At 36.1% G+C, this 20,508-nt stretch overlaps 1 protein-coding gene across 20 annotated transcripts in view; it reads right to left on the minus strand.

Moving 5' to 3' along the window:
- Nucleotides 1-20,508, minus strand: part of AHI1 (Abelson helper integration site 1) — a 219,081-nt gene that overhangs the window by 177,894 nt on the left and 20,679 nt on the right. For 19 of the 20 annotated variants that reach the window (XR_012324850.1, XR_012324849.1, XR_012324848.1 and 16 more), the window contains exons 6-11: nucleotides 17,669-17,847; nucleotides 11,115-11,219; nucleotides 10,059-10,278; nucleotides 8,905-9,097; nucleotides 5,378-5,473; nucleotides 832-1,017 (exon numbers count right to left, since the gene is read on the minus strand). Coding sequence is in view for 12 of the 20 variants with exons in the window: in XM_073789617.1 (XP_073645718.1) it covers nucleotides 832-1,017; nucleotides 5,378-5,473; nucleotides 8,905-9,097; nucleotides 10,059-10,278; nucleotides 11,115-11,219; nucleotides 17,669-17,847 (979 nt within the window). In the remaining 8 variants the exon portion in view is untranslated. The remainder of the gene's footprint in view (nucleotides 1-831; nucleotides 1,018-5,377; nucleotides 5,474-8,904; nucleotides 9,098-10,058; nucleotides 10,279-11,114; nucleotides 11,220-17,668; nucleotides 17,848-20,508) is intronic. The other variant, XR_012324852.1, reaches the window with a different exon arrangement.

The following is a 20,508-nucleotide window of genomic DNA, read 5'->3' on the forward strand; positions in this document are numbered from 1 at the left end:
TATGGTATCTCTGGCTTTAGGATCATGAAACTGATAACATAAAGATCTAAAGATTTTTAAATCCTCCATTTCTTAAAATAGGTTTAACTACACTCAAACCAATGAAACCAACCCTATGGTCACATTTTATAAGATCAACTACAGAATATGCAACTGGCCTGAAATGTCTTATAGCAATGAGACAAAAGCAAAAGTTTCACCTCATTTTAGGACAAATGCTTCGCTAAGATATTCATAATTTTAACCTATGTGACACAGAAGTAGAAATATTACTTACTGATTATTTGAATAATATTGTAAAAAAATGTGCCTGTAATTCATGGGTCTGCAAGCTATGGTCTGGGCCAAATGTAGCCTGATGATGTTTTTGTAAATAAAGTTTTATTTGAACACATCCAAACCCATTTGTTTAGTTATCACCTACATATGTCTATGTAGCTACTTTCACGTTATAAAGGCAAGGTTGAGTGGCTCCAACAGAGACTGTATAGCCTACAAAGCCTAAACTATTTACTGTCCGGTCCTTTATGGAAAATATTTGTCAACTCCCACTTTAAATCATTCTCTTATCTTTAATTTTTAAGGATCAGTATTATTAAAAAAATGTATTTTTTTCCTAAAACTGAAATCTATACTTAGTACTTAAAATTCATTTAAGTATCTTTTAAGTATCAGCTATTACAGGCTTAATATATAATCTCTGAAGGTCCCTTTCTATTTCAGAAGTCTATTAAAATAATTCTAAAGACTCTACCTTTTTAGAAATAGAAACATGTCACCATTTAATCTCAACAATGGAAGATATATTTTTTGCATGCGCTATTAACTTACACATTCTGGAACTTTTAATCCTCTTACAGTTACATACAACGTTGATGGATAACGATTTCTTGGACATTTTAACCACCACTCAAAAACCTCAACGACATTTGATTGGGATCGAGGCTTTGTGGGTGGGTAATACAGCTGCAAGCGAAGTTTCGAATTGATGTTTACATTTCCATTGGCTCCTAGAAGCTTAAAATAAGAATTCAAATAAAACGTTACCTTCATTGAAAATACAACCAATAAAGCAATAGTATATAGTCAAAAACTCATTTTAAAAAGATTAACATGGCATGCTGAAATTCTTTAGATTTGTAAAGCAGAGGAAAGAACACTGACACAGTTGGTCAAGCACAGTTCCAGGTCATTTTGACAAGATAGCCCAAATGACTTAAAATATCTTCCCAATGGCTGTGTCTTTTCCCCTATACAACTTCAGACTGTTGGTAAAGCATTTACATTACTGTGCTGGGTGTTACTTTGTTCAAAGGAGGTGATCAATACACATTTGTTTGTAATAATACTGTTTGTAATAAAGATTAAAATGCATATTATTTAAACAGAAACAAATTTCCCATTTGTTCAGCATCAGTATTTTTAGTGGTAAAATTTCATGATGTTTAAATTTTTAAAAAGTCAAAATTATTTTAAAAAAGTAATTAAGATACTTAAACTTGTTTGAGCCCCTTACTACATTTTTAAAATATTTTAGTCTACCCTCTTAAAAAGGTCTATTCAATCAAGAGAAACTATTAAACAAGACAACGTATGTTTCAGCTACATAAATGGAGATTCTTATGAGAAAAATAATGTCACCAACTCAAAATAGGTCCTCTTTCACTAGACTATGACTCAAGTAGAAAATACCTTTGCTAACTTTTGTGCCCTTTACAAATTAGTAGAGACAGTTGGGAGCTTTTGCAGCAGTTTAGGCAGGTGGAGCTGACAAACTCCAAGAGTAGGAAGGGACCGAGTACAGGGAATATTTAATAACTGTTACTGACTCATGCAACTTGGAAAGTAAAAACGAGAAGAATCAAGAAAGACTCTAAGGTAGCGCTATCCAACAGAACTTTCTGTGGTGATGGGCATGCTCTCTATTTGTGCCATGCAAAACAGTATCCATTAGTCACACATGGCTATCGAGCATTTGAAGTGTGGTTAGTGCAGCTGTGGAAATTAATTTTTAATTATATTTAATTTTAGCTAATTAATCTGAATTCAAATGGTCACTTATGACCTGTGGCTACCAAAACAGATAGGGCAGCTCTAAGGTTGTAAACTTGGGAGACTGGACAGATGGTGGTGCTACCAACTGAAGCAGCAGATGTGGAAAAGTTAAGAGATCTAGGGAAGATGTTCAGCATGGGGGGGGGGTCAGATATCTATGGGTCACCCAAGTTGAAATGTCTGAATTCTGAGGCACACACAAGAAAAGTGGGTCTAAGAAAAGTGGATTAAAGATGGAATCATGAGTAGGATTGATATTAAAGAGATAGGTGGTAGACCAGGAAGGAAACTGAAGGAACTGAAGGAATGGGATAAGGAAAATCAGGAAAGGATGGTGTCGAGAAAACCAAGGTAACAAGAGTTTCAAGAGAGTGATATCATGCACACAGGTGTGATAAAAGAAGAACTAGAAAATGTTCAATAATTTGGTAAATAGAAGTCATAGTGATATGTTTGGAGAAGCTTTAGTAGCTGAGGCAAAATCCAGATTGCAGTGTGTTCAGGAATGAGGCATCAATAAAGAAACAGAGCTGGCAAAAAATATAGCTCATCGTTTCCCTACCCCTCTCAGGGGAAGATGTAAAGTCAATGGAGGTCGTAAGCTGAGAGGTGATGTTATGATATAGAGGCGTAAAAAACCAGTTTCAAATTGAGCAATTGAGATGTTCAGTTGTTAAATATTAAACAGTCGAGATTCCCTTCATAAACTGTACTACTATCTGCCTGAAGCTTATCATAAGGGAATAATATCATTTTTAGAAGGTATTTATTCCCCAGATTCTAAATCATACTTTCCATAAGTTGTATTAATATTCACCAGGCAATTTAGTTTATACTAGTATGCTACTTAGTATGAGTAAACAACTAAGATTCAGCCAAGATCCTGCCATTATGATTACAAACTACAAAGTGGAACTTGAATAAATAAGGCTTTATTATTTTTTAGTTTAAAAGATCAGTCATATATATGTGCTAAAAGAATCAAAAGCGCCTCTACCTGAGAATTAGGATAAAGTCTCATTTAAATCTGGACAAAGATCCTTTGGGGTTCATTTGGACCACTATGATAACTTTACAGTTATCTAGGACAGTCCTGGAACCAATGGTATAGGTTTTAAAACATTCACATTTTAATTTGATTCATGCCACTTTCTCAATAGATATTCACGGAGCACTTTCTATGTGCCATTAATATGCGGAGAGTGATGATATTATAAAATAGAGAGTTTGAAGAGTGATATATTAAATGCAAAGAGATCTGGTAAAATAAGGACTAAAATATGTTCAACAAATTGGCCAAAAAGAATCACCAGTGACTTGAAAAGCTTTCAGTCTAATGAAAGAGATACGTGTTCTAATAGAGGATGCACATAGAATAATGTACACTTTATTCCTGACTGCCATTTATATCAATGGCATAAAGTGGATAAATAAATAAAACTTAATATGACACAAAGGTAAAAATGCTGTGAAATACATTGTTTCCCAAGTGCAGTTTACAGTAAATACTGCAGTTCTGCACAAACCATAGCATAAAAGGAATGAAAAGTTTCTAATAAGACCACAAGATGGCAATGTTTACTATGTGAAAGTGACCTTCTTTGCAGTTTTTTTGTTTGTTTGTATTTTTGCCTTTTTCTTTTTTATTTGGTATGAGAGGGGGTCTAGAAAAAGGTATAACAGGTTATAGAAGGGAGATTTTAGAAGGTACAATGGACTAAGTGATTCTTCAGCCTATCAGACTGCCCTTCAGCAAGCAGACTGCACCTCTCCTAAAGCCTCTAACCCACAACATGGATTCAGTGCCCCATCTGGGTCTTCACAGCATCTACTCCATAGCACGTAATCATATAGGTAATACGTTTATACAGAAACTGAACTGGAGGCCAAGGACAATGTCTAATTTATCTATGAATGCCCTATATTTAGCAGAGTACCTGGCATTTCATAGACTATTTTCATAGACTATTTACCATGTACATTTCAAATAGTAAATACTTGTTGAATGGATGGATGCACAAATGGAAAAGTTTTATAATACAAAACAGGTTAATTACTCAAGACATTTTAAAACTCAAATTTATGTTTAAAGTCAGAAATAAAAGAATTATGTAAGTAAAATGTCCCCCTTTTTAAACGTTAATCTATCCACGTCTTTCATCTCTGCTGAAACATCCTAGTCAAGACACCATCATTTTATACCTAGACTACAGCAAGAATTTTCTACCTTGATTTCCAGTACATACCTTTGTACCCTCTCTAATCCATTCTCCACTCAGCAAAGTAATCTTTCTAACAAATAAATCAGATTATTTCATCCTTTTGTTTAAAATCCTTAAAGGGCTTCCCATTACTTTTTTTTTTTTTTTTTTGGCAGTATGCGGACCTCTCACTGTTGTGGCCTCTCCCGTTGCGGAACACAGGCTCCAGACGCGCAGGCTTAGCGGCCATGGCCCACGGGCCCAGCCGCTCCGCAGCATGTGGGATCTTCCCGGACTGGGGCACGAACCCGTGTCCCCTGCATCAGCAGGCGGACTCTCAACCACTGCGCCACCAGGGAAGCCCCCCATTACTCTTTAAAGTTTATAATGGTGCCCTGTTGCTATAATGGCTCAAAGACCTTGTATTATCAAGGCCCTGTCTACCTCAGCAAGCTCTTCAGGCACCATTTCCCCTTCAGTCTCTGTCCTCCAATCTTAGTGGCCTTCTTGTGGTTATCTAGGTATTCCTTGTTCCTTCCAACATCAGGGTCTTTGCATAGCCTGTAGCCTCTACCTAGAACTCTCTCTTTCCCACTACTGCCATCCAGCTCATGCTCAGGTTCAATGTCTCTTCTGCAGGAGACCTTTTCCTGACCCCGCAGGATGTTTTCATCATCTACCCCATCCAACTTGAGAGTATTTATAAAAATTGTAATAAATGCTAAGTTGTATAATCAATTGTTTTATGTCTGTTTTTCTTGCTAGAATATGAAGGCCATGAGGTCAAGGAGTTTATCTTCCTTGTTCACTGACCAGAACAGTGGCTGGCACATAAATAATAAATAATTTGTTGAGTTGAATAAATGAGGTCAGGGCTGTGTGTGTCTTTCTCTGTGCTGGATCCTTAGAGCCAAATAGTGTACCTGGCACACACTAAGCACTCAATAAATATTTAAGAATCTGAATGAGCATCACCTGAGCTTGAATTAATAACTCTTTACCATGGCAATCTTACCTCCTTATCATAACTCCTTATATGAAACCAAACTGACTTGGAAAAAAGTAGCGCATCAGATTTGAAGATTATTTTAAACATTCTTTAAAATGGATGAAAAACATACCTTGAGAAATGCCCAGGCGATTTTCCGGAAGCCACATTCTTGGTTTCGAATTTCAGAGCTGTTCTTAATTTCTTCCATGCTTAAGAAATCAAGAATCTGTAAATAAGCATAACAAATTACTTCACAGTATACTAGGCTATCTAAAATTTAATATTTCCTAATAATGTATTATTAAATTTTTAAAAATCCTCCCTTAGAGAAGAAAAACATTTTTATTTCATCTCACTCACTTTTGAGTTAACTCATCCAGTTAGTAAGGTCCATTTTTTGACCACTTTATCTTTTATCAATAAATCTTTAAGATTTATTTAAAATTCAAGACAAAGCATTAATTACCTCAAATATAGTCCTGGCAAAAATAACCAGACACAAAATTCTTAAGCTTTGCTCTTTTTTTAATGTATGAGTGCAGACTTCAAAGAATTGTTTGTTTAAAAAACTCATGGCCTTAATCTGTGGGTTTTTCCTTGGATCAGCTTCCTGAAACTGGGTATTTTCTCTTTAGATATATGTTGTCATTAGGCTTCTCAAGAGAACTTCTTTCATATCTCTACCCTAACTGGATATTAAAGCTCATGGATTTGCAACCAACCTGTCACAGAGACTACATGTATTCTAGGTACATGTCAGAGACTACCGCTTCCTGGTGCTTATCAAAAGCTCAGCTGAGATAACAAATCTTTATAGAGGACTGCTTAAAACATAATATGCACTCCATTTATTCCTCTTCTTTATATACTTAAACTTGTCTTCAATGTAATACATTCTCAGTGAAAAAAATAATGACAGTATAAGAAAAATATAAAATAAAGTAAAAACTTATAATCCAGACCCATAGCTGATCAACATTAACATCTAGTTTATAGGTATCTAAACCTTTTTGTGTGTTCCAATGCTATCTGCAAACTATTTTCATGTAATATGTAGTGGATAGCTCGAGTCAATACATACATATGTATACCATCATGTTAATGGCTGCCTAGTATTCTTCTGTATTAGAAATATCATAAATTTAATTAAAAAACATAATTTATTTAACCAAACCTCTTGCTAATTGAAGAGATCTGTTTCCTTAAAATTTCTGCTATTATAAACACTGCTTAAATAAATATCCTTACACACACATCTTTGTGCATTTGTCATTTTTCCCTTAGGTGAAATACCTGAAAATGGAATAACAGCTTTAAGAACCTCTGATAGATATTATCGAGTGGTCCTCAATACACCATTAAAAAGTTGAAATCAAAAATTAGTTTTGTAGACAATAACATTTTATGTCAAACCTTAAGAATCATCCAGGCTTCCCTGGTGGCGCAGTGGTTGAGAATCTGCCTGCTAATGCAGGGACACGGGTTCGAGCCCTGGTTTGGAAGATCCCACATGCCGCGGAGCAACTGGGCCCGTGAGCCACAACTACTGAGCCTGCACGTCTGGAGCCTGTGCTCCGCAACAAGAGAGGCCCCGATAGCGAGAGGCCCACGCACTGCAATGAAGAGTGGCCTCCGCTTGCCACAACTAGTGAAAGCCCTCGCACAGAAACGAAGACCCAACACAGCCCAAAATAAATAAATAAATTAAAAAATAAATAAATTTTTAAAAAAAGACTTGGGTTTAACACCCAAAAAAAAAATTTTTTTAAAAAAGAATCAACCAAAAGTGTTTATAATTCAACAACCTAACTTTCTTAAATCTCATAATATTATTAAAATGAGTATAAAATAATATTATGATAATGGAGGACAAATTTCTATGACAAAGAAACAGTACCTTTATATACAAATTATATCATTTTTTTAAAAAGCATGGCTTTGTACAAATCATACAACATAATCACAATTGTAAATGGTGGATTCATACCATAAGCACACTAGATCATCTGAAAGTTAAGGATCATAAAAACAAGTGACTCTACAAAATAAGTTATTGGCTCTGGTCATGCCTTGCTTTTTCCCATGCTAAAATTCCCCATCTTGCTTAAACTGGAGGAGAGGCTTTCTCTCCTTTCCTTTGCTTATGGAGAGATAACATGAAGTAGGGAAAAGAAATGTGATATTTTAGATTCAAATTATCTTTAAATACTAATTACCTTCATCTAAAACTGGAGTAACTCTGGGATAATCACTTTATGCTTTGAGCCTTCATTTCCTTTGCAGTAAAAAATTAGAAATAATAAGTCAGCTAATATCCAAACTATGTAAAAAACTCTTACAACTCAATAGTAAAAAAATAATCAGATTAAAAAGTGGGCAGAAGATATGAAGAGACATTTTTCTAAAGAAGACATCTGGCCAACAGGTATATGAAAAGATGCTCTACATCAAACATCATCAGAAAGATGCAAGTCAAAACCACAGTGGGATGCCACCTCACTCCTGTTAGAATGGCTATCATCAAAAAGATTAGAACGAGTGTTGGCAAGGATGTAGAGAAAAGAGAACCCTCGTGCACTGCTGGTAGGCATGTAAACTGGTGAGGCTACTGTGGAAAACAATATGGAGGTTCCTCAAAAAATCAAAAGTAGAACTACCATATGATCCAGCAATTTCACTTCTAGGCATTTATCCAAAAAACCCACAAAAACCCTAATGCAAAATTGTTCATTGCAGCATTATTTACAGTGCAGATGTGGAAACAACTTACATGTCCACTGATGAATGAATGCATGAAGAAATTGTGGTATACACACACAGACACAGACACACAGACACACACACATACACACACACACACACACAAAATGGAATATTATTAAGCCATAAAAAGCAATGAAATTTTGCCATTTGTGACAACATGGATGGATCCCAAGGGCATTATGCTAAGTAAAATACGTCAGAGAAAGACAAATACTGTATGATCTCTCTAATATGTGGAATCTAAACAAACAAATAAACTAACCAAGATAATAGATACAAGAACAGATTGATGGTTGCTAGGGGTGGGGGGTGGGGGTTAAGAGAATAGGTGAACTGGTTTGGGTTTTTTTTAGTTTAAATAAATTTAATTCTTTAAAAAAGGTCAGCTCACAGGCGCTCTACTCCATAAAGCTTTCCCTGACTGCTATGACCCTCCACTAACCCTTGACATCTAAGAAGTTCTACTTCATTTTGGTTATATGATACATTGTATTAGTCAAGCGATCTGTGTATTTTCTTCTTTATTTCTCCTAGTAGTATACAAAATCTTAGGAAGTCTGATACAGTTAAATGAGTTTATTCTTTGTGAAGAGGGTTAAAAATGGAAGGCTGCTTAGACATAGATTAGATTCATCACTTCAGTGAATAGTCATGGCATTGTTGTAAGGATTAAATAATACAGAATAAATCAAATGGCTAACTACTTGTTCTAGTAAAGGCTCAGCAAAGACACGATTACTTGTATCTCCATAGCACATTACAAATACATTATTCCTAGAGGTCAAATTCTCACACTACTTTGTTGTATTATTGATCTACTAAAATAATAGCTTATATCTGTGCTATTAAAATATTAACTAAAATTTAGTTTAAACTGGTCTATTCAATTCATACCTCAAAGAACAGGATGACTTTAGGACTCTCATCAAAATCTCGAAGCAAATAGGGAAAGTTTTCATTAAATATAATTTGTTCTTCCCACTCTGGAAGTCTTGATTTTAACTGTTTAAAGTCATATGGCTGGGTCATAATAGGAAGAATATAATCCACATTCTCCTTTTCATAGTAAGATGAAACAGGCCGTTCACTGTTCAGAAAAGATACTTCCATTAACACAGTTCTTTACAATTTTAAGGCAAGAAAAAAATAGAGTGATAGTGTTCAAGATGATAAACAGCCATGATACATAAGGAAAAAAATTTTGTCTATCTAGAAAACTACAAATTTTATACGACGTAAAAGTAGTAGTATCTTAGTTTCATCTTGTATTTACATACTATCAGTCAGTTTCATAGAATTACTTTATTATTTACACATAAAGTGAGAGGTGTGATTACACCTTTGGCATACAAAGCTGGAATTAAGTAACACCTTCAGAATCTTAAATGAGTTTGTGATAAATTAGTACATTAGATTTAAATAACAAAATGATCACAACAGGATTGTAAGTACTTTGAGGTGTGTCATATTTTCTTTGTATGCTCCAAGACAAATGAATAAGTGAATAACATTTCTGATAATTTTCAAGTTTCCCAGGCCTGCCATTTTTCCAAACAAACACCTTTTTTTGAATTCTAGTACTGTCATTTATTTTATCAATATTATACTTCCTATTTGGGCCTTCAAACACGTATTAGCTATAGAATTAATATTAGGAAAAATTAAATTCAAGACATTTGTCTCATCTGAGGCACAGATAACATATTAACTTCAAAAGAAAAAAATGAGGTTAGAGACAATTAAAGCAGTGCCACATCAGATGACTTACAATGCAAGTTAAATGCCATACAATGAAAGTTAAGCTTGGGAGAAACTCTCTCAACTCCCCTTCACTTAAAATGAATTACTGAATTAACACATGTTCTCCATTTCTTCTATAAAACATACTGATCAATATCAATGGTTGATGAACACCTACAATTAGTATACCATTCTCTAATACACATCTATATATAGCTCTATTCCCATTGACTGTCAATGGCAGAAAAGAGACTTCTATGGCAGACAGTTTCAATTTCAAGGGTTGGCTGCACAATTTAAAAAATTACCTGTCATCTTTCTTGACATATTGACCAGTATTCTCATCAACCACATGAATTTTCACCATCGGGTGAGAAATCATAAAATCTGACTTAAGCCGATCAGTTCGGTGAATGTAAACTCCCAGGACAAGGTCATCATCAAGCAAACATTTGGGATAAACTGGACTATCTTGGCTTGTTATTTCATGAACACCGTCACCATCAGTGTCTTCATTATCATCTGAAACTACATGCATGGAAGAAAATCAATGTTATAATTAATTGTTCCCATAACAATATACTCAACAATAAACACGGAATTTACAGATTATCTAATCCTAGTGATCCATGATTATTTGTCTTTGTTAACAAAGGCACTTCAAGGAAAAAGAAAGAAAAAGCCAGATAATAGCAGACTACACTCTGAGAGTAAATATTGCATTTACTAATGCACTAAAATAGGGTGAGGTATCTTTCTTTTTTTCCCTAACAAGGACTAACAACACAGAAAGAAAAAAATGAGAGCCAAAGACAAAAAAGTAATTTCATTTAGAAATTTTCTAAGTGGAATATGTATCACTCAAATTTCTGCTTCTGGGTAGGATGCAGTAGGATGTTGCAGGTCAATGTTTCTGGTAACAACAACTTGAAAAAGCCAAATAAATTTTGAAAACCTTATTTTTAAAGGCATCAGAAAAGTAGAGAAACAATGTATAGTAGATGGACTAAAATTCCAGAGAGGGAGAATCAATCGGGGGTAAGCTGATGGACTGGCAACTGTTTCAGTGTCTGGGGACATTTGCTGATTAGCATATGAGCAGAGGACCCAAGAAGAAGGTCACTACTGGGAGAAAGAGTAACCAGCAAAATTTTTAGTGGGTGCATGGGGTTAAGTGATAAAATCAGCCTCAAACACAAGGCCAACGTGAGAGGCTAAAGAGGTAGTAAAATCTCCCAGTCTTGTGGTACTAGGAAACAATGACCCACCAGAGGGAGGGGCCTGAAACGAAACAGGCAAGGAGGAAGCCCTGGAGGGCATGGTCATTTTATGCCTACAGCCACTTTTCACCTGGGGTCACTTACCAATTCTGGGCGCATCTAGAGGTTGAGAATCCAGGCGTACCCCCTGGCAGAAGGCCCCTACTGGGGGACAGAGAAACCAGCAGAGATTTTGGCATTCACGCAGGGCTGGAGTGACAAAATTGGAGACTTCAGGGGCCTCAAACACACGGCCAGTCTCTCCCTCAAGACATTTGCCAAAATTTGAAGTTGCATGGGGCAGAAGGCTAAAGGACTAAGCTGAGACCTCTGAAAGGCAAAACTGAATCTCCCAAAGTCTTTTAGAGTGGACAAGACAAATACCTGCCAGGCTCTCAATCTGAAACACCTGGAAGGGCACATCCTAGGAACAGGGCAAATCAGAGATAGAGTCTTACCAAAACTGCAGCCCAGATCTGACTTAGCTCAGATTAGTTGAAATCAGTTGCCCACCCTGTCTGCCTAAAAGTGGAAAGAGGAAACCCTCTCTAGTGGAAGATAAAATCATCTGGAGCCTCTGGGATTCTATACACCATGTCCAGCATATAATACAAAAGTTACTAGACATAAAAGAGGCAAGACTGTATGACCAATAACCAGGAGAAAACACAGAAAACAGAAGCAGACCCACAGATGATTCAGCCTGGAGTTAGCACAGGAAAGACAGACAAAATTATTTTTAAAAATAGAGACTTTCTACAGAGAATTAAAACTCATAAAAATAACAGGCATTATGGAACTGAAAAATGTCTGAAATTAAGAATTCAATGGATGTGTCTAAAAGCATACTGGACACAAAGGAAGACATTATTAGTGAACTAGAAGAAAAATCAATATAAATATCCAAACCAAAGCATAATGGAAAAAAAAACAAAAGAATATGGGGGAAAAAGAAACATAAGAAACATGTGGACAATCTCAAAAGAGTTTGTGAAATTATAATCTAGAAAAACAGGAAAGGATGATGAAGAAGCCATATTTAAAGAAATAATGACTAAGAATTTTCCACAACTGATAAATGATATCAATCAGTAAACTCTAAGCAGGGTGAATTCCATCAAAGCTATATTTAGGCATAGCATGATAAAACGTTGAAACCAAAGACAAAAGGGAAATCTAAAGAACAGCCAGAGGGAAAAAAAAAGACAACAGTCCCCTCAAAGGGACAGAAATAAGACTGCAGTTGGGAACAAAAATGATGGAAGCCAGAAGACAACTGTATGATTTCCTGTAACCTAAAATTATATATTAGTAAATATGCTTCAAAAATGAAGGTAAAGGCATTTTAACAGAACAAAATCTGAGTGAATTAGCAGGCCTGCACTAAGAGAGAGAATAAACTGAATTCTTCAAGCAGATGAAAAATGGAAAAATGGAAATAAAGGAAAAAGTAAATTTGGGGGTGAATATAAATTAATATCAACTGTACAAAATGGTAACTGTAACATCTGTGAAGTTTAAAATATATATAGGCCTAAAATACAGGATAAGAACCTAGAAGGCAGGAGGGGGGATAGATGCAGAGAAAGAAAGCACCTGACAAAATCCAAATGGAGTCAAACTACTGTCATGTTTTAGTCGTGTCGGGGAAGTGTATTTTGTTAGGGAGTTAGTTTGTATTAGACTATAATAAGTCAAGAATAAACTTAATGTTCTTCAGGGTATCAGACAGTAGAAATATGTGTAATTAATAAGTTAATAAGTTAATAGAGGGAACAAAATTTTTAAAGTGACCTGAATAATTCAAAAGAAGGCAAGGAGAAGAAGGAACATAAAACACTTAGGTCGGGGCTTCCCTGGTGGCGCAGTGGTTGAGAGTCCGCCTGCCGATGCAGGGGACACGGGTTCAAGCCCTGGTCTGGGAAGATCCCACATGCCGCGGAGCAACTGGACCCATGAGCCACAACTACTGAACCTGCGCGTCTGGAGCCTGTGCTCTGCAACAAGAGAGGCCCGCGCACCGCGATGAAGAGTGGCCCCCGCTCGCCACAACTAAAGAAAGCCCTCGCACAGAAACAAAGACCCAACACAGCCAAAAATAATAAATAAATAAATAAAAATTAAAAAAAAAAACACTTAGGTCATATGGAAAAACTAACAGTGAGGTGATAAATATAAGGACACAGAAAGGTCGCAAACAAGAGGATATTGGGGGAGGCACAAGAGCACTTCACATTTATTGGGCACCTGTCCCCAAGGAGTTCACAGCCTGGGGGCTGAGACCCCACATGTGCTGGAGTAGGAGAAGAAAAGAGGTGAAGTCAAAAAGGAAAGGAATACAGACATACTGTGGCCCAAACAAAGGAAGTACAAAGAAGGCACACACAGGGAGCCTAGGGGCTAGTAGAGGAATGAAGTACTGGCAAGCCCTGCCTAGACCTGGAGACCATGAACCAAGCACAGATTTGAAGGCTGTCCTTTCTCAACCAGGTTGGCACCACCTAGGGGTACACTGTGGATGATGCTGGAGAAATGAGGAAGGGAAAAAATGTACTATGCAAACTCAGACCATAAGTAGACTTTAAGGGAGAATGGTTACCAGAGATAAAGGACACTGCATAATGACTGCTATAGACTGAATGCCTATGACTCCCCAAAATTCATATGTTGAAATCCTAACCTTCAATGAAATAGTATTAAGAGGTTGGGCCTTCAGAAAGTGATTAGGTCATGAGGGTAGAGCCTTCATGAATGGGATTACTGCCCTTATAAAAGAGAACCCAGAGAGCTCTCTTGCCTCTTCCACATTGAATCTGCAGGCATCTTGATCTTGGATTTCACAGCCTCCAGAACCATGAATAATAAATGTTTATAGTTTAAGCCATTCAGTCATAGTATTTTGTTATAGCAGCCTGAATGAACTAAGACAATAATAAAAGTGTCAATTTGACAGCAAGATATAACAATCCTAAGCACGTATATATATTCAATAACATAGCTCCAAAATATATAAAGAAAAAAATGACAGAAATAAAAACAGAAATGCAAAATAATAGTGGGAATTTTAATACTCGTCTCAGCAGCCAATACAATAAGCAGACAAAAACAAAAAATCAGTAAGATGAGAACACAAAACTTGATGTGATATACACAGGACACCACCGCACCCAATAACATCAGAATCCATGTTCTTTTCAAGTGCACGTGGCATATTTACCAAATTGATCATAAGGTGGTCATAAAGAAAGCTGTGATAAATTCTAAAGATTGAAATCATTCACAATATGTTCTTTGACAACCATGGAAGATAAAAACCAAAAAAAAAAAAAAAAAACGATAACTAGAAAATCACCTGCTGCCTGAAACTAAACAATATGCTTCTAAATAATGAATGACCAAAGAAATTTAAATAGAAATTAGGAAATATTTTTATGGAATGATAATGAATATAGAACATATCAAAAATTTGTGGGATGCAGATAAAGTAGTGCTTAGATGGTAACTTAATGTGTTAGATGCATACAAAGGAAGACTGAAATCTTAAAAAATCCACCTGTAAAGCTAGAAATCAACAGCAACTCAAACCCAAAGAAAGTAGAAAAAAGGAAATAATATAGATAGAAGAAATTACCAAAATCATACACAAATGTATAATAGAAATAAAAGCTAGAGGTTGGTCCTTTAAAAGTATTTATAAATTGAAAATCCTGAGACTAATGAAGAAATAGAGGGAATCTAATTACCAATATCAAGGGGTACCCTTTCAGATACTATAGACATACAAAATTTGAAAATCCATATTAAATGGACAAATTCCTCAAAAAATACAGTCTATCAAAGCTGACAGAAGAAATGGAAAATATGAAGAGTCTGGTATTTATGAAAGAAACTAAATCTGATTTAAAATTCTTTCCACAAAGAAAACCTTGGCCTAAGAGGCTTTATTAGTAAATTCTTCAAACATTTAAGGAAGACGTAACACCAATTTATACAAATACTTACAGAGAATTGAAAAGGGAAGTATTTCCCAATTCCTTTTGAGACCACCAAAACCCTGATATTAAAAACTCTGTGTATTTTAAGAAAGAGTAGTACAAACCAATCTCTCTCATGACTACAGTTACAAAAATCCTTAACACAGTATCAGCAAATCAAATCCAGTAATAGATTTTTAAAAAGAGAGCTAATACACCACAACAAAGTGGGTGCCCCCCACCTCTGCCAGAAACATAAAGATGGCTTAATAATCAAGTAACGATTAACCACATTAATAGAAAAAAGGGTGAAAATTAATATGATTATGTTGATAGATGCAGAAAAAGCACCTGATAGAATTCAGTATCTAGTCATAATAATAATAAACTATTAGCTAATTAGGAATAGCCAGTAATTAATCCAATAAGAGGTATTTACAAAAAAACCTACAGCAAACATCACAGTCAGCGGTGAAATAATGGAAGCTTTCCCCAAGGCTGAGAGCTAGAGAAGGATACTTGTTATTGTCACTTCTATTTAACACTGTAATCAAAGTCCTAGCCAGTGTTATCAAGGTAAGAATAAGGAGTAAGACATAAGAACTAAAAAGGAAGCAATAAAACTATCATTATTAACAGAAAGACCTATTATAAAGCTATAGAACTAAGACATGGTGGTGGTGTTGGTGCAAACCATCTAAGGATAGAGACTAGTGAAAACTGACCCACTTACACAGTCATGTTATTTATGATAAAAGTGACACTGAAATGCAGAGGAAAAGCTCTCTTCAGTAAATGGTACTAGGTCAATTATATATTCATACGAGAAAAAAATGGGTCTGGACCACTACCACTATTAAAAATCAATACCAGATAAACCGGAAATCTAAATGTGAAAAGTGAAACAAAAAAACTTTTAGAAAATAATATGCAGAGAAGCATCTTCACGACTTGGGAAAGATCTCTAAAATCACAGAAAGCACTTAACATCGAAGGGAAAAATGGATACACTGGGCTATATAAAATTTTTAAATTCCATTTTTCAAAAGATACCAGTAGGAAAAAAATGATAAAACCCAGAGTGGGAAGATATTTGCAATATATATATGTATTTATATCTGAGAAAAGACTGCTATCTAGTTATATAAAATATTCTTACAAATTAATTAGAAAAAGGCAGACAATTCCATTTCTTAAAAAAATACACAGAAGATGTGAACAAGTTTACAATGAAGGAATCCAAGTAGTCAATTAACATGAATAAGATGCTCAACTTCACTAGTTACCATGGAAATCAAATCAAAGTCAACAGGGAATAATCACTAAACACTCCTAAGAATCACTAAAATTTTAAAACACTGACAATATAAATATTGGTGAAGATGTAGAGTAATGGAAGCTCTCAAATACTGCTAGTATCAATTGGTAACCCAAGTTTGGAAAGGGAGAAGTGCCTGTTAAAGTGAAAAATATACATACTCTATGGCATAGCAAGAATGCCAAGAATGTGCCCAAGGAAAATGTATACACGTGCTCACCAAAGATGTGAACAGAATGTTCATTATAGCTTTATTTATAATCGCTTAATACTAGAAACTCCTCAAATGTCCATCAACAGAATAGGTAATTAATTGTGGTATATTCACACAACGGGTATCTATACAGTACAAATACAGGACTGATGATGCATAAGCTCAAGTGCATGCAACAACAGTATAAATCTCACAAAAATAATTTTGAGCAAAAAAAGCCAGACACAAAGAGCACGGTATTTATTGTTCTATTTATATTAAAGCAGAAAAACCAGGAAAAATTGGCTATGTGTTCGATGAAAAGGCAGCGTTTACTCCTGTAGGATAATGAACAGGAAGGGAACTTGTGGGGGCTTCTGGGCGCTAATGATGCTCTGGCGCTTAATTTGGATGATGACTTTACAGACACGTTCAGTCTGTGAAAATTCACTAAGTAGTATACTTGTAACATGTACATTTTACTTTTTAAAAAATTAATTATGGAACCACAAAACACCATAAATTGCATCATCCAATGAGTAAGTACCATAAAGTCTAAAATTGCCTATTTTAGTCCCAATTTTTGGCCAGTTAAATGGGAATTGAAAAGAAAAAAAAAAAAAAAAGAAATGTAACAAGCAGAAGAAAGGCAAGAATAAGTAAAGAAAAATAAGAAAAATGAAATGAGTAAAGAGGAAGGTAGAAAGCAAGAGGCAAAATGAAAAGTGGGCAGGAAGGAGAGAAGCTGAATTAGGAGAAATTGTGAAGATACCATGTTTGACAGAGGGATGCAGCTTTAACATCTGAAATGTTTATCGGTTGTTGACCATTTTATAGCTTTCAGTGCTGTAAGTCTTAATTATTTAGGGGCAGTACATAAAGAAGAAATCTTCTATGCCACAATAGCAACAACAAAGTCAATGGCATTCTAGAGGTGAATCAAGTCATTAATTAGAGATGACTCAAGTAAGACTAACTCATCACAGAGGTCCACAGTTAAAAATAAATGTTATAATCTGGACGAATCCAAGAATAAGTACCAAATATTCTATATTGGATTTTTTTCAATTATATCCTTTGGAACTAGATTTTCTTTAGTTTTAAGGACTAACAGTCCTAGGATCAAGTGATTCTTACCAAGGCACACATTTTTCATTTAATTTGGGTAACAAACCTGTTTTAGCCTTCTTCTTTTTTTTCGGTTTGGATTTTGCATCATCTTGCACATTGTCTTCTACATTTTGTTCCTTTGAGCTTATTTCATCATCTTGATGAGAATCTGAAATAACTGCTCCAACTGGAGATTCCTTCTTTTGTTCACCTTCAACTGGGTCATCAGAGATGATCAATGTACTGCAAATATAATCCAAGTTCAAGCCATTGGAAATGTACCATTATTATTATTACTGTGCAGCAAAGTAAACAGTGAATAGAGGCAAAGATAATCCTAAAATCAATATTATTTCCTGCTGGGAGATACATATATTTTCTTACACACAAAAATGGTTGGCTGCCAAACTAGGTATTATGTGTACTCAGTTACGCTTGGTGATACATTATATACCCCATGAGCCACATTAAACTCATCTCTAAACTCCAGGGAAAAGTGAAATTGTATTTTATGATTGATGGATCTGGGGGTTTTTTTGTTTTTTTTTTTTTGCGGTACGCGGGCCTCTCACTGTTGTTGCCTCTCCCTTTGCGGAGCACAGGCTCCAGACGCCCAGGCTCAGTGGCCATGGCACACGGGCCCAGACGCTCAGCGGCCATGGCGCACGGGCCCAGCCACTCAGCGGCCATGGCGCACGGGCCCAGCCGCTCCGCGGCATGTGGGATCTTCCCAGGCCGAGGCACGAACCTGTGTCCCCTTCATGGGCAGGCGGACTCTCAACCACTGCGCCACCAGGGAAGCCCGATGGATCTGTTTTTACATAGGATTGTCAAATCATCCTCACTCTACTGCCAAGTAAATAAACAATGAAAAAATTTCTAAATTACTTTATTTAAAAGCAAAAAAAGTGTTCTAATTTTGTTTGTTCTGTTTTCAAGAGGCTTCAGATAGTCAACTTTTGATTTCTATGTAAAAATTAATTTGTGTTTTCCAATGTTTGGTGTGTCACTACATTTTCAGAAGGCTATTATTAAAATTAAAATATGCATCACATGAACTACTAAATGGCAAGGGGTGGCAGCCTAGAAGCATACTGAGTTGTAAAGAGAAACCAGCCTATTAAAGTTTGTGATTTATCAAGTAAAAAAGAAATCTGCATTTAATAATCAAAAATTGACTTCCAATATATTTAGTCATATTTCAAAACAAAGAGGTTGAGAAATAAAGAGTAAAGAAATGTCTCAAACTAGTCATTCCAGAAAGCATGTTATTTTATCACATCATCAAATACTATTATTTAAAGAGAACAATTACCCTTTGTATGCTGTTGTCATGTAAAGCATGGTATTATTTAAAACTCATGAACTGATCTTACTGAGTATGACTTACACTTCATAATAGATATGGTAGTTATGAGAAGAAATAGGATTTATGGTATACTGTAGTAAGCAGCCTTTAAGGTGGTCCCCAATGATCCCTGCCTCTTGATATTCATATCTTTGTGTAATCTCCTTCCTTGATTGTGGGCTGGACCTAGCAACTTACTTCTAATAGACAGAATATAGGAAAAGTAATTGGTGCTACTTCTAAGATCAGGTTCCAAAAAGATTGTGACTTTGGTCTTGCTTTTTCCCTCTCAGAGCCCTTGCTTGGGGGAAGCAAGTGGCCCTGCTGTGAGTAGCCCACATGAAAAGGTCCATGTGGCAAGGACCTCATGTCTCTGGTCAAAAGCCAGTCAGGACCTGAGACCTGCTAATGGCCATATGAGTGAGTTTAGCAGTGGATCATCCAAGTCTTCCAACAGCTGCATCATTTGGCAGATCTTCCCCAGCCAAGCCTTGAGATGACTGCAGCCCCAGCTGACATCCTGACTGTAGCCTGTGAGACCCTGAGTCAGAGGCACCCAGCTAAGCCATGTGCAGATTCCTGAGCCACAGAAACTGTGAGACAATATATGTTTGTTGTTTTGAGCTGTTAAATTCTGGGGTAACTTTTTAATGCAGCAACCGATAACTAATTCATATACTAACGTGTCCCTGTTAGCAACTCTATTTGCCCTCTCTTTGCTACAACTGGTTGTCTAGCTTTTGATAAGAAGGGAATTATTTTTAGATGAGGACATTAAGGGAAACTGACCCTGAATGCCAGAGAACAGTCAAATACAGACTGTTCCCACCTCAAGTTGTTTATCCAGATGTAGATTATGAAAAACAAATTTAATCAGAGTAGTTAAAAGTTTTTTTTGTCTTGTTTTCCCCAAGGAGAGACATATAAATATGAATATACTCACAGATGCTCACATTGTATATGTAAGCATATATGTATACGCATTGTATATAAAAAAAGACTAAAGGAGGGCTCCCCTGGTGGCGCAGTGGTTGAGAGTCCACCTGCCAACGCAGGGGACACGGGTTCGTGCCCCGGTCCGGGAAGATCCCACATGCCGCAGAGCGGCTGGGCCCGTAAGCCATGGCCGCTGAGCCTGCGCGTCCGGAGCCTGTGCCCGGCAACGAGAGAGGCCACAACAGTGAGAGGCCCGCGTACCGCAAAAAAAAAAAACAAAAAACAAAAAAAAAGACTAAAGGAATACAAAATTGCTAATAGTGATTATCTTTGTACGGTTGGATTACTTTTGTTTTCCTCTCTGTGTCTGTGTGTTCTACAATGAGTAAATGTTATTTGTAAACTAAGGGGAAAATGTTATTTTCATATATCCAAACAGGCATTTGTAGCTCAATAAAGGGGCTACTTAGGTTTCAATTATTTAATAAGCAGATGTGAATAGTTAGGGTAAAGACTCTTAAGGCAAAACTGCCAAGGTTACTCAGCTTCTTACTGGTTCTGTGACTTAAACCCTTCAGTTTCCTCACCTGCAAAACAGGATGATAATATTATTCCTTATA

Source organism: Tursiops truncatus, chromosome 12 (assembly GCF_011762595.2).
Source record: "Tursiops truncatus isolate mTurTru1 chromosome 12, mTurTru1.mat.Y, whole genome shotgun sequence".
Taxonomy (NCBI): domain Eukaryota; kingdom Metazoa; phylum Chordata; class Mammalia; order Artiodactyla; family Delphinidae; genus Tursiops; species Tursiops truncatus.